Below are 14,325 nucleotides of genomic sequence, written 5' to 3' on the forward strand. Positions count from 1 at the left end.
AAAATACACAATTTTTTTGTAGTGAAGAAAACATAGTAAATGGCTTTTTGATATCTAAAATATATATTTTTTTCCTATTGCTGCTACCTCCTTTTGGTTCCAATATACTCAAAGTATTTAGTGTGGATTGGAATTTCTGTCATCAAACTTAATATTTGTTAAATATTAAAAAAGAAAATTCACACAAATATGAAGAATTCATATTTTAAAATTCCACTTAAAAAAATATATGTCCTGCAAAAGACTTATTACAAGCTCATAGATGTTTTCTGAAAGAAAGCTGAGGCATTGAATCTTTGACTTTTTTTTTTTTTTTTTAGTTTAGGTAAAAAAGATATACTAGCTATGACTCAATCTCATTTTACTGTTCAATAAGGCTTTATAGATATAATAAATTTGTTAGGGTGATGAAGAGCTTTTAAAGTGTTACTGTAACCACTAGATGATGATTTTACATCTGTTTAATTTTCCATTTCTTTCACAAGAAGGCGATATCTATGAAGAATATTCAATCAGAGTCCATGCATAGGAGACTCTGGCATCTAATCCTTCCCTCTTGAAATTCACATTAAAAAAAATATTTAAAAGTGCACCAGTAGGTTTTCTAGCTTCATTTTTCCTCTCTTGGGTCAATTCAATAAATAGAACTAATACACCAGGATTGTTAGAGAAATATGAAAAAGAGAATTATACCTTTAAGAAATTATGCTTAAAGATGATGAATTTTAGGGTAATAATCATGAAGTAATGTTGTTTGGGACTCCTTGACCCAACATTCTACTCTGACAACATCAAATTCATTTTTTAATATTATGAAATGTTAAGTCAGAAATAAAATTTGCAAATTTTTTCTCATGGTTCCCTTGGCTAGATCTAGAAGCACCCTGTAAAGAAAGTCACTATGGCTGCCAGTCTGTTATGAAAGGCTATTTTCTGATAGCAGTTTCATAATAAGAAACTACTGGACATCTCAGTGGACAGGCCTCAGAATAAGGGTAACTCATAAATGATTTTTGCAAGTCACGCCTGACATACTGACTGGGTCAGATGTACCATAGACATTCCTCCTGGTGATGTTAGCCTGTTCTCTTATTCCTTGTACTGCCAGTAATATGGAAGTTGATTTAAAAGTGCTGATTGGATTCAAGATAAATATATTTGGTTGGAATACATCAGAGATAATATTGTATGCTCCATATTTTGATATACCAAGAGATAAATAATATCTAATTGTTGCATAATTTATGGTGCTAAAATTGATCATTGGTTTAGTGTGATAGTAGCTTGATCTATCTATTGTTTCCCCTTGAGACAAAAAAAAAAAAGAATCTGTGTCATATTATTTTGGCATCAAATGATATTCATTTCCTCAACAATTATTCACTTTTAAGGGTCATTATATCAATTGATAATCTTTGCCTGAAGCAATAATTTCATTAAGGATTGCAATATTATGGATTTATATTCTAGTATTTTATGTAAATTTATTAGATATAATTCTTCTGTAACGTAGACCTTTTCTTGACCAACTGTGATTATTTTGTTGCCCTAAAACAGTTTCTGGTAAAAAGACAGGATACACATAGGAGCAATTTTAATGGTATTAGGTTATTGGTAGACACTTTTTTCTAGTTGAAAGACACAAAGCATGATTTTATACTTAACATCAGAAATACTTTTTTCCTCATGACTGTGAAGTATAGTTCAATAAAGCAGTTATTAAAAATAGCTTAAAGTAAATAAATTCAGGGAATTTGTTAGTTATGAAAGCTTTCATGAGTTTGTAAAGAGGTGTACTCATCATTCCTCAGGTCTTATATCTACTCTGATTACACCAAATATTTGTTTCATTTTGGATTTTATATTTTTTAGAATTATATAACACTTTTCTTAACCCATTTCCCCCCTCATATTTCCCTATGTATCAATAGAAAACCCATTTTTATAAGGAATGTGACTCTCATTAGTTTTGAGTAGAAAGTAATATAGAATGAAAAGGCAAATTTTAGATAATGTTCATTGTTTCATGATAATTTTAAACATTATCTTCACTTCTATATTTGAAGGTCACAGATTTTTTTTTTGTTTGTTTGTTTAGAGATTTTGATGTTTTTTCTCTTTTTAAGTAGAAGATATAAAAGGTAAAAAGACAAAATATCGTGCAACCAATACGTGGCAATCAGTCCACTAAGGATGATCTGTACAAGGAGAAAGAATTGAGTTTTTTTTTCATTGACCATACTGTGTCTTCACTCCTCACTTTGGTATTTGAAAACATAATATGGAGTTTAAAGTACGTAAACATTTTTACAGATTTCATCTGCCAAGATTAAACTTTTTTCCAAGGTATTCTTGCATATTATTAATTAGCTTGGTGTCTACAGGTTAATCTTTCAATCTAAGTCACTTTCTAAATGCTGTATTTCAAGTGAATTGTTTTGCCTTTCCAAGGATAGTTCTAGTATTATCTATGATTTTTTGACTTTAACTTTTTATTCTAGTGACATATTTACATTTTCAATCATCATAGTAGAATATTAATTATATCATACATGCATATTCGGGATATATATGTTTATGATTGACATTTGTCAAAGTTATTGGTACTTGTATACTTAAACGTGTAATTTTTTTGAGGAACTAAAAATTAAAATAGCTGTATCACCAGAGAGAGCATTTATACATAGAAATGTAGAACATCACACATTCTCATGCATGATTTTATTTAAATATAATGTTTATATTGCCTGGCATGGTTCACATAAATTTTTAGTTTTTAGAAGAAAATTGAAAAATTGACGTTAAATCCAAAGGCAATTTTAATATTACTGTTTTGATATCTCTGAGGTTTATAAACTTGATATATGGCATTCCAGTGTAGAGATGATTTTCCATGTAAACTTAGGTTATTGTTATTTCTAAATATGTAATTGCAGTGTGGCAATGATTTTCCATATGGTATGTTTGTCTATTAACCATTGTTTTTTAATAAACAGAGTTGGTTCAAGTCACATAATATATAGTAATACAATATAATACTTAGAATACATTGTTGTACAGATTAGGAATGTGTGCTTTGGAAGTCATCTCTCTAGGCTTGATATACCTTGCCGTTACTCAGTTTTCTTGCTTGTAAAATGAGAATGATTACATCTATATGGAATAGTTAATGTGAGGATTCAGAGGATTGTTACATGTAAAGTCTTTAGATTAGTGTGTAATACATTAAAGGTATCCAACGAATATTAGCTAAAGTTAAATTATGTCCCTCATTTCTTCTCTCTTTCCTATGTTAGCCATTATCACAGGCAAGAAGATCATGAGTTTGAATAATGGAATGCAAGTAAAGCATTCAATTGTAGATAAAATGAAAAATAGACATTTACACAGTTTGCAGAATCAAATTGGTTCTTTGGTGACTTTTATTACTTGTCAATAAAGAAGATTGAGGAACCAGAAATAGTTTTTAAAAATTTATAAATATTTATAGAAAATCTAGCAACATTTGTAGTATTTATCTTTTAAAAAATTTTTATAATTTTTTTATTTTTTGTTTTTTTAAAATAGAAGCATTTAAAACAATCTTGCCTTCCTTGTGTAATTTCTCTATACTTCTCTTAGAAAAAGTGATCCATGCTAAGGAAATCAAAAGGGATAATTTTGAAAAATCAGTTTAAATTCTTTAGTGATAGCTAGTTAGAAATATTTTGAATTTTGTTTAGATATTTGATGAATAAGTAGATCATTACTATCTTAATTTCTGGTTTATCAACAAAAATTACTGATAATTTTTATCAAATTATTCTCTGTGTAATCCATAGTCATAACAAACTATCATTTATTTAGACTAATAAGATGTAGTGGAAAGTTTGGATTGTAAAATATTTTGAAACAAATTTTATGAAAGAGAAGAATTATTTTTATATAAAAGAAATATGACTAAAACTGCATAAAATAATTGTTACATAATAAAGTTTTGTGATAAAATCTTTTTAAATGAAGAAATAAATTTTAATAAGTTCAGTTACTGTTAATAATAGTTGATGTTTCTCAGGTACTTGAGATTTGAAAAAAGTTGACTCTATGAAGAAGTCCATTTTCTTTGCAAATCATTCTTGCTCTATTCGATCTATTTTTAGAAAATGACTAGTGCAAAGGATACTTTCATAAAATTTAATAATGTTTTACTGTTTAGCTTTTTCTATTCATTTCCAAAGGACTATATACATTCGTTGATCTAAGCCTTAATTGTTTTCACAAGGATATTGGTTATTTTTGTAACAGAAAGTATGTGGTATCAAATGAGTAAAAAATACTGTCACACTGTGAATGTAACCTATAGGAAGCCAATGTGACTATGTGAAGTACCAATAACACAAGTTAAGAATTGAGTTTAGGACCCACAGAGAGCTGACTCCAGTCTCCATCATATACTGTAACCTTGGGTGATAATAGCCTTAAGCTCTCTAATCCTTAATTTACCCATCTGTAAAATAAGTGTGACACTAATAGGGCCATTGTGAGGATTAAATAACATAATGCCCACAAAAGTGCCTAGAAGTGTCTCTCAGGGTGGCTTCATTAATTTTCATCACTTAAATTCCATCTCGTTGGTGACATCCAGAGGCTTTGATTCTTCTCCTACTGTCAGACTCCTGTCTCAGTCCTACTTACTATTATCATGTGGGTATCAAAGAAACAGCTCAAATGAACATGTCCTATATGGAAGCTTAAATTTTGTTCCTCAAAATCCTGTTCACATTACCTATCCCATCTTTCCTATCTCAATAAATGCCACCACAGACCATCAATATACTTAGGCCAGAAACTTGAAATTCATCTTGGATCTCTATTTTCCCTTATCTTCCTCATCTAATTAATCAGCAAAACTTTATAGTTCAGTTAAGTGGTTCACCCTACAGCTTGCTTTATGTGCCCCATTTTCTCCTTGGTAAGCTTACTAGCCTAAATCCACTGTATTCTCTGCAAAAGAGGTTGGACTGTGAAGACTCATCTATAGGGCTCCAGTGCCCTCTGGCTTCTGAGTGATTTCTATGAAAGGGGAGTCTTGATATGGGTTAGGAGGGAGGGAAGAGAGAAGTCATGTGATAGCTCCTCCCTTCCCATGAGACGAAGGCTGCATTGAGCTGGCTCTATCCCTCTATCCAGCCACGGTAACTGTCCTACTCAAGGTAGAAGACTTTACATGACTCTCTTTCCAGAGTCTGGTGAATACTCTCTCTCCTCATCCCTTCAAGCCTAGGAGTGGAAACAGCCTATCTGTAAATCTACAGCTTTGTAATAATACTTTTGTAAATATATCTTCCTCCTGGAATTATCTGATTTTGAGAATGCATCTATGTCTACCGGGACACTCATTGATGCAAATCCTAAACTTGGGCTTTTTTCATGTGATTAACTACAATAAAGCATCCATTTTATTCTAATCAGTAATGTCACACCTACTGTGTTGGCATTATGGAGCACGGTCTCTTAGAGTTTTAATTGGAAGCATGGAACCCCTCTGTTCCTGAATTTCTCCTCAAAATTCTGCAACTTTTGCAGGATTTCTGCTTTGGAGAGGAAGGGTTGGGGTGGGGAGAAGCCACAATATGTGTATAATTGACTCCTTGCTTCCCTTTCTTTTATTTCCTTCTTATTTGCAATTCACTGGGAACAAAAGGGGGAAGATTTTCTACTTCCTCCTTCTTTCTGATTGTAACTTCTTTCTAATGCCTTTCCACACTGTGAAGGCGTGTCCTCTTTGTCATTATCTGGAGTTAAAATAGCTGGATTTTGCTGACAAACATGATTTGTAAGAGAGGAATAAATAAACATGCATTTAATATTTTCAAAATTTCATCATCATTTATATGTGAATGATTAGACAATATCACTTATTTCCTTAAACCCTTTACTGGCTTCCCGATGGCACATAACACATAGATTTGTTAACATTATCTGCAGGTCCAGTGAGATCAGGTTTTTGCTTATGTTTCTAATTCAGTTTCCCAATATTCTCCCCTGGTGACTGTACTTAAGTCACACTAATCTTCTTTAGGGTTTGTTTGTTTGTTTTTAATATGCAAAACTATGTCCTACTTCAGGACCTTTTTACATGCTATTCTCTCTGCCTGGAAAAATGAATTTTCCCCACTCTATGCATGGCTAAAATGTTTTTTTCCCTAAGCTTTCATTTTAAAATTCACTGTCTTTCCTTACCACTTTTCCCCACAACCTTGTCCCTTAAAATTATTCTCTATAGTATTTCTTGGATTGTTTCCTCCATTGTGTTTACCATCTTTGCCATTGTTCTACTCATGTTTCAAGTGTATCAAGTGTATTATTTATCATGTCCACCAGAAAGAAGGCTTTTAATGTCAGATATAGTATTTATTTATTTATTTATTTATTTATTTATTTTTGTATACCACTGTATCCCTGGCTTCTAGTGTGGTAGATGAGTCAGAGCTCACTTCTCTTCCCATAATAGGTAAGGGACTTTCCAGTGTCACAGCTGATGTGGCACGGACCACTGGCCCTGGTCGGTCATTCCCCTTATGGCCCACCAACCAATCAAAATACACTTTCCTTGTACAGAAAGAACATGCAAGTCTGTAACTGTGAGGAAGTATAAGACGTGTATAAAAGAAAAAGCCCCACTGTGATTGGGGCTCAGCCTTTGGATGTGAATCTGTGAATCTACTGAGCCGGGGCCAGCAGCAATAAATGCTACTTCTTGCTTATTGCCTCAGTGTCTCATTTCTCTGAATATCCTGTAACACTAGAACAGTGTCTGGCATAAAGCAAACATACAATAAATATTTGTAGAAAATAGATTGAATGAAGTATAATAGTATGGTATAAATACTCAATAAATATGGATTGGCACTGTTATAAAATTTTACTCTAATTAATATGTGATAAACTTGAAAATATCTACTGAATAGAATCAGAATGTTTTATTTGATTTCAAATACCTATTTTAAAGGATCCTTTGCCAGAATTTTATTAAGATATTTATTTAGCCAAGGCAAGCACAACATATAACAATATATGACATCAATTGCTGACGTAAACCTGACAGGGTTTCTCCTCTATATCAATGTTACAGTCTTTTGAATTTTCTATATTTTTTCATGGATATCCGGGGAAGCTTTCTAATTGAAATCTTTCATCTCTCACTATGGAGTAAGCAAGCTGCCCTATGTAAGCAGCTTATAGAGAGGCCCACATAGTGAGAAACCAAAGCTTCTAGCCAATAGCAAGGAACTGAGACCTACTCGCAAACATGTGACTGAGCTTGGAAACAGATCCTCCAGCTTCAGCTGATCCTTGAGATGACTGCAGCCCTACCTGACAGCTTGATTGCAGCCTCATGGGAGACCTGAGCCAGGAGAATCTAGTTAACTGGCTTCTGGGCTTTTGATCCTTAGGAACTGCATGAGTTAAATGTTTGCTCTTTTAAGCTGGTTAAATTTTGGGATAATTTGTTATAGAGCAATAGATCACTAATACAGATTTTGGTACTTGGAAGTGAAGTGTTGCCATAACAAAAATATAAAATGTGAGTGGCATTGACACTGTGCAATGCACTTTAAGGAGAGTGTTAGTGAAAGCTAAAGGACCTTGAAGATGTTACTAGAAACCTCGTGACCTTTGAGAAGGATGTGAAGTGAGGGTTTGTAGGAAAGTGAGGAAAATCTTATTGGTAACTGGAGAAAGGAAAATCTTTATTAAGGAATGTCAGAGAGTTTAGCAACATCGTTGCCAGTATTTATATTTAAAGAAATATGTACAGAAGGAACTGTGTGATCCAGCCTAGGAGTTTTCTAACTAGAGAATTGTGAGTGTTGCCTGGCTTCTTCCTGCTGCTTATTGTAAAATGTGAGAGGAGAGAGATAAATTAAAGGCAGAACTGTTAAGTAAAATGAGTCATGACTTGATCTTTTGTTAAGGCTTCAGAAATATCAAAGGCAATACTCTCAAAATACTATTCACTCAGACAAAAGTTACTCTAAAGAGATTAAGGGTATGCTTTACAGTTCTCTGAATCATAATGGGATTTCTAGGGGGCTTAAGGCCATCACCCCTCATCCTGCCAGTGAAAACCTGTGGTAGAGAAAGTGTTATCTTGAAGAGATTTATGAAATTGGTTTTTGTCTAATGAAGCCAACTCAAATAAGATTCAAAGAAGTCATACAAAGTTTTAAAAAGAATGATATAAGCAGAAACATCACCTGCTTGGACCAAAGGGGACAGAGAAAGAACAAAATGAAAGGAGGCCTTTGGATTCCCAAATTCTCTTGGCAAGTAGCAGGCTGAGAAAACTGTTTAGCTGTAAATATGTGCTACCTTTCATGAAAAAAGGAAGGAAGATTCAGAGGGTGGAACCAATAGTCCAGAGGACAGAGCCAAGGGCGGTGGAGGATCATTCTCAGATTCTAAGGCTTAATCAAGGAACTGCCAACATTTGCTTCCCTAGATTTCATAATTGCTATGGACTCATGATCTTGACTTCCTGTTATTAAAACCTTGGTGTAGTTCCCTCCCACATTGTACCACAGTTGATCTGTGTGACCAGTATCATACAGCAGCAATGATGATATGTAATTTCGAAGATTAGATTACTAAAGAATGCATCTTTCAACTTCTCTCTCATTCCTTATCATTTACTGTCGCTAAATTTGTTGATATTTGCTTATATGATATCCTTTCAGAATATTTGGAGGAGTATTATTAATATGGTTACTATACATTATAGTTTCCATAAGATAGTTCTGGGTTATGCCTATTGTTCTTGAATAATTAAAATTTCCCTTTTACTCCTAAAACCTCCTGGATTGGATGATAAATTATATTATCACCGCTGGGGTGATATGAAATCCGGCATTGCCCCAGCAGCGTAGGGAAGGAGGAGGTGGAGGAACGTGGTGGTGTGTGTTGTCCTTCGGTTCTTTCCCACTGACACAACAAAGAATTACAGTTCGGTGAGATTTAGAAAAAGAAGATTTATTGAAAGTACATTGTAGAAGGACATGGGCCACGCTAGGGAAGGCTGCAGCCCTGTGGAATTTAAGAGGTAAAGAGATAAGATAATACACCCCAAAGGGAGGGCTGAGTTTTTAGTAAGGAGAGCTGTAACAATGCAGAAGTGAGAAGGTCTGTTTATATTGGGGGCATGACGTGAAGTCCTAGTTGATCCATATGTGAGGTCACCTGGACTGACCGTTGGCTGCTATATAACGCTTTGCCTACTGCACATGTGTTCACCCAGAATTCAGACTGTTATAATTAGATTCATGGACTTCCAGGCATAGTCATGATATCATAATGATGGTATAATGAGGCTGAAGTTATGGGCAGTACTTTCTGCGCATGCCCTCGTAGCTGGTTTAGCCAGCAGCTTTTATGGCCTTTGTGCTCTAGGATTTGGGATAATTTATAACCCCTAAAAGGTAGATATTTCTGGGAGGTCCTTAAGGAAGGTCTTAAAGGGAAGTTTCTGTGGTTACAGAGCCGGGACTTTGCTCCTGTTGCTCATGACTGACTACTTACCTAACAATATAATATATGATCACAATTATTATTAACATTTTTAGCATCCTACACATCTAACCATATATCCATTTACATTTTCTTAAACTGTTCTTTTATGTGATATGTGTGCATGTGCCTGTGTGTGTGGGTTGGGGAGGGAGATAGAGAGAAATGGAGAAAAAGAGGCAAAGAAAGCTCTGTTGGTATCCACTAAACATTTCTCTTCCTTTTAAAATGTTATTTACTATTTTTATACCTTTCAAGCCCAAAAATAACTAAGCAGAGTGAGGAAAGTCAGATTCCATAACAAGGAGGCTGCTAAAGACAGTTCCTATGTTCTCATTTGTCTCCTAGAACCTTAACCTATAAGAGTCTGCATATCCTGGTCTTAGAAAAGCCAACTTTTAAATAGACATATCAAGTGTATTTTGAATCAAGTTAATTTTATTTGTTTTCTTTCATGCAGGATTTGAAATTTGAGGAGAAAGAACTCAATCAATACATTCCTATGTCATGCCTAAAGACTGACAAAACATTTGAGAAGTATGTTCCTTAATGGTAGATTTAATGTATTTTATTTTATTTTGTTTGTTTTGCTGTGGATTAAATATGGGCCAATTAAGGTGACAGTCACCCCTAGTTTGATTCACCTGAGGGATCAGGTTTCCTTCTGGGATTTATTTGTGCCCCTTCATCCAAATATAACAGTTTGGGGATGGGCATTATAGTAATGGTAGTACAGCTGGGAGCCATGTCTTATTTATGTCTCGAAAATACCTAAATTCTTGGTCCTTCGTAGGAACTTCCAAGATTTGGATGTGGAAGTCGCTGCTCTTCCATCCCACACTAGCAGATGCAGTAGTAATGCGTGTAGGTTCAGAAGGATTAAATGGTCTCACTTTGAACCTTAAGCTTTATCCTTTATGACTTTGTGAGCTCGATCAAGATATTCAACAATCCTCAGCATCAGTTTCTCTTCGATTGAACAGGAATAATAATACCTTGTTGGATTACTTTAAGGGTTAAATGAGATAATAAATATAAGGTATTTAAAATTTTACTTTCAGCATGCTAAACATTCAATAAATACTAGTTAAAACTGTATATCAGTGGTTCTCAACAGGGATCAATTTTGCCCTTAGGGGACATTTGGCAATGTCTGGAGACATTTTTGATTGAGATGACTGGGACTAAGGAGGGGTCTGTTAAAGGTGTCTATTGGCAGAGGCCAGAGATCTTAGTAAACATTCTGCAAAGCACAGACCAGCCCCTACAGAAAAAGAATTACGTGATTCAAAATGTCAATACTGCAAAGGTAGGAAACCCGATTGTACATCAATTCTGTTTATTTATCACCATTTTACTTGGCCTCTAGTCCTGCTAGCAGTAAAAATATGGCATCAACTGGAGTGGGACCTATCTCTCTGTGAAGTCTATTCAGTGCCTGAGAGAATCGGCCAAGTGGAAGGATTATATATTGCTGAGGTGTCATTTTAAAGCTCAAGGTAGAGATCAGTGAGATGTTGAAGAGCATGTCTCCTGTGTCCAACATTTCTAGTGATAGAATTTTGTACAGGAAAATGGCCTGAGAGGTTTACAAGACGTGATATGCAAGAGAGTTAATTATAGGCTAACTTACAATAGTGAAAATCGGAACCAACCTAAACATTCAATAATAAGCAATTATTTAAATAAATTATGGTAGAACCTTAGAATTAAAAACTAGGTCATCACTACAAATTATGTTATAGAAAAAAAAAATCTCATTGAAAATAACCATAATATACAAAGTGGAAAATACAGGTTATAAAATAATATTTATAACATTAGCCTCATTCTGTGAAGGAAAAAAAAAAGTGTGTCTTGCTATTCAGCTGTGAAGAATAAGTATATAAGTATAATATAGGAGGAGAAAAAAAAATAATATGCCATAGGACCTAATTCCAAAGTGAGCTGATGTTGGATTTGGCTCTTGGTTTAGGGTATGGCTGCTCCAAGAGGACATAGATCATAAACAAATCGTAAGGTTTATCTCTAGGTTCTTGGTATTATGTCAAAGCTGTGTATTAACTTTTAGATGTGCATTGTGTTCCTTTTTAACTGGGGAAGGTATTTTTAGAAAATCTTTAATTATAAAGAATTAGAATTACAACCAAGGACCTTGTCTGTTTGTGTTTTCCCCCCTTAGGATGATAATCATGAATTCAGCATTTAATTATTTAGATTAAGTTTTAGGATTTTTCATTGAGTACCTTACAGTTCTTGCCAAGGGAACAAAGAAAGAAACTGAGGAAACCATCTCACTGTGGTTAACATAATATGTTTATGTTTACTAATGAAATCTGTTTACCTTCATAACTGTATAATAAGGCCATTAAAGACAATAGATACAGTAGTTTAAAAGTAATAAAATTTACAACAAAGTGTATTTAATTTGAAATTGAATTGCCAGCAAATGGGTGTCCTAATGAACCCTTGTGTCAATGTAGCTCTAACCAAATTAAGGGAAATCATTTCTATCACAGGAAACTAAATCAGCTGTGAGATCCAAAAAGGCCATTCCTCTGGTGTGTGTGTGTGGGGGTGGGGGAGGCAGGGGAGGGTACAGTCATTGTCACAGATGGCCCTGCTCATGGAATTAAGCTTAAATCAGGAGAAGTGAAATACAAGATCCTTTTTAATTCAAATGAATTTGGGAAAGCAGGCACATGCTTTTAGGATTTGTGAAGCTATAAAGCAAAACAAACAAATCTCAAATAAAGTGGAGAAAAAAATAAAAAGCCTGGAGAACATTGTGAAGGTAGAAATAGATCTCGATCTCTGGCCACTGCGTTAAAAAAGGAAAAGTTTATATTATATCAGCTATTCATCTATTTAAATGTCCCCCCACCCCAAATGTCTCTAATAATTTATAAGATTGAAGGGGTGGGGTAGAAAATGAAGTGGCAGCAAGTTTTAACAAATATTTGATCTCTTGATAATTTCTGTAACAAGCCATATTTTAATTGTTGGGAGATCAGTAGCTAATATAGTGAGTCCTGTATTTATAGGGTCACATTTCCAAAGCTGCTCACTTCCCTGACTTTAATCAACTGCAGCATCTGTATTGTGCCATTCATCTAATTCCCAGTTAATCTGACAAAATATTTAAGGAAAACATCAAATTGTGCTGTGGTTCCAAAGGCCAACATTTTCATTATATCCCATTGTCAATTTCTCTTTCTTTTATCTCCCTTCTTCTTATAACCACTGCAGAGCTCCAAGTCAACCAATAATTGTGGACCTAAATGTTTGTAAAGAGGACAGCGCAGCCAAGCTTGCTACTCTCACAGAAGTAACTCATGAATCAAAGGGAGCAGCAGGACCTTGCTGGAAGGTGAGACTCTCAAGACTTTCTTTTTCTCAGATGCAAAATGTTAAATGATGAGGTCAATTGTATCGACTCGCTTTCCTGTTGTGCTTTTCCTCTTGTAGGGCCCTTCAGAGAAACAGATTTTTAGTAGGTCTTAATAAATATTTTGAGGAGAAATTTATGATAAAACAGAATGGCTAAGACTCTCAAGTGTGAAGCTATTGGAATTCCTCAAAACTGTTTCCCTTGTACTGGGCTGGGTTCTCTCTCACTAGACAATGAGGCTGGCCTGCCACCATGCAAATGAGACAAGGCTTGAGATTTGATGAATCTTCTATCTCCTTTTCCTACTCATTTAACACTTGCTTTGAGGAAGGTTGTAAATGCAAGAGAGATTGTGGTATAATTCCTCAGACTGGCATTTCTGCCCCCTAGTCACTATTCGATTATCTTCCAAATTGCTGTGTTTCAGAGAGATAAAGATTTTTTATGGCTTGCTGACTTGAAACAACCACAAGAGCCAGCAAAGAGATGGCTAAGCGGCCATGCATAGTAATTCCACTGGTAAATGACAAAATCTTTGTTTGTATGACATTTCCAAAATTACTACAGAAGATGAATCTAAAATACAAAATGTCACATTTGGCATGCAAAACTATCACAATATATTTCAGTATAAAATTCATAGAGGCGTTTAATTTAGAATGTGTTTAATAACTCAGTCTGCCTGCATCAGTAATCCTGCCTTGAGGTTTAAAGAGATTGTCTTACTTATTCAGATGGTGTTAATTTTTAAAATATTTTTGGAAACCAAAATATTAAGGTTAAGTCTTTATTGTTAATTAAGATTTTCTAATTAAACCAAAAATAATTGTTATTCTGATTAGTTTTTAAGTATGACTTGTATGAAAAAACAAAAGAAGTTTAACAAATTTCACTATTTATTTAACTGGGATTTGATTCCAGAAGCATACTATCTATATGGAAAAATATATTATATTTCACAAAATAAAGTCTAGGCAGGATTAAAAAGTGCTTACTGTTGGCTGCAGATTAATGAGAGGTGCTACCAACTTGGGCAGCCAAGAGAGTAACCTGCTTCCAAAAATGACATTATTTTTGCTTAAAGCACAATGTAATAGAGAATTCTTCAAAGTCAAATTATTTGAAAGATTGTTAGGGACTTGGAAGTATAGAAAACGTGACTTAATGACATTTGAGTTATAAATTTTTGTTTAATCTGAAACAGTAGTCCATTAAAAAGTCTTATCAATTTGTATAAACTTTGCAGCACTTATTAAAAATGAAAATGGCCTATTTCTCTAAGCTGAGGGTAAGCAATGAAATTCAAATGTCCTGTAAAACATTCTTTGGTCATGTTTTTCGGGTACATGCAGTTTATGCTAAGGTTTAGGTTAAAGTATATAAAAATG

At 34.2% G+C, this 14,325-nt stretch overlaps 1 protein-coding gene across 1 annotated transcript in view; it reads left to right on the forward strand.

The window, feature by feature from the left end:
- Positions 1-14,325, forward strand: part of LOC120607731 (uncharacterized) — a 223,827-nt gene that overhangs the window by 63,087 nt on the left and 146,415 nt on the right. The window contains exon 9 of the mRNA XM_039869492.1: positions 12,796-12,916. Within this exon, the coding sequence (XP_039725426.1) occupies positions 12,796-12,916 (121 nt within the window). The remainder of the gene's footprint in view (positions 1-12,795; positions 12,917-14,325) is intronic.

The sequence above is a fragment of the Pteropus medius genome, unplaced genomic scaffold (assembly GCF_902729225.1).
Source record: "Pteropus medius unplaced genomic scaffold, Ma_sr-lr_union100, whole genome shotgun sequence".
Lineage (NCBI taxonomy): Eukaryota > Metazoa > Chordata > Mammalia > Chiroptera > Pteropodidae > Pteropus > Pteropus medius.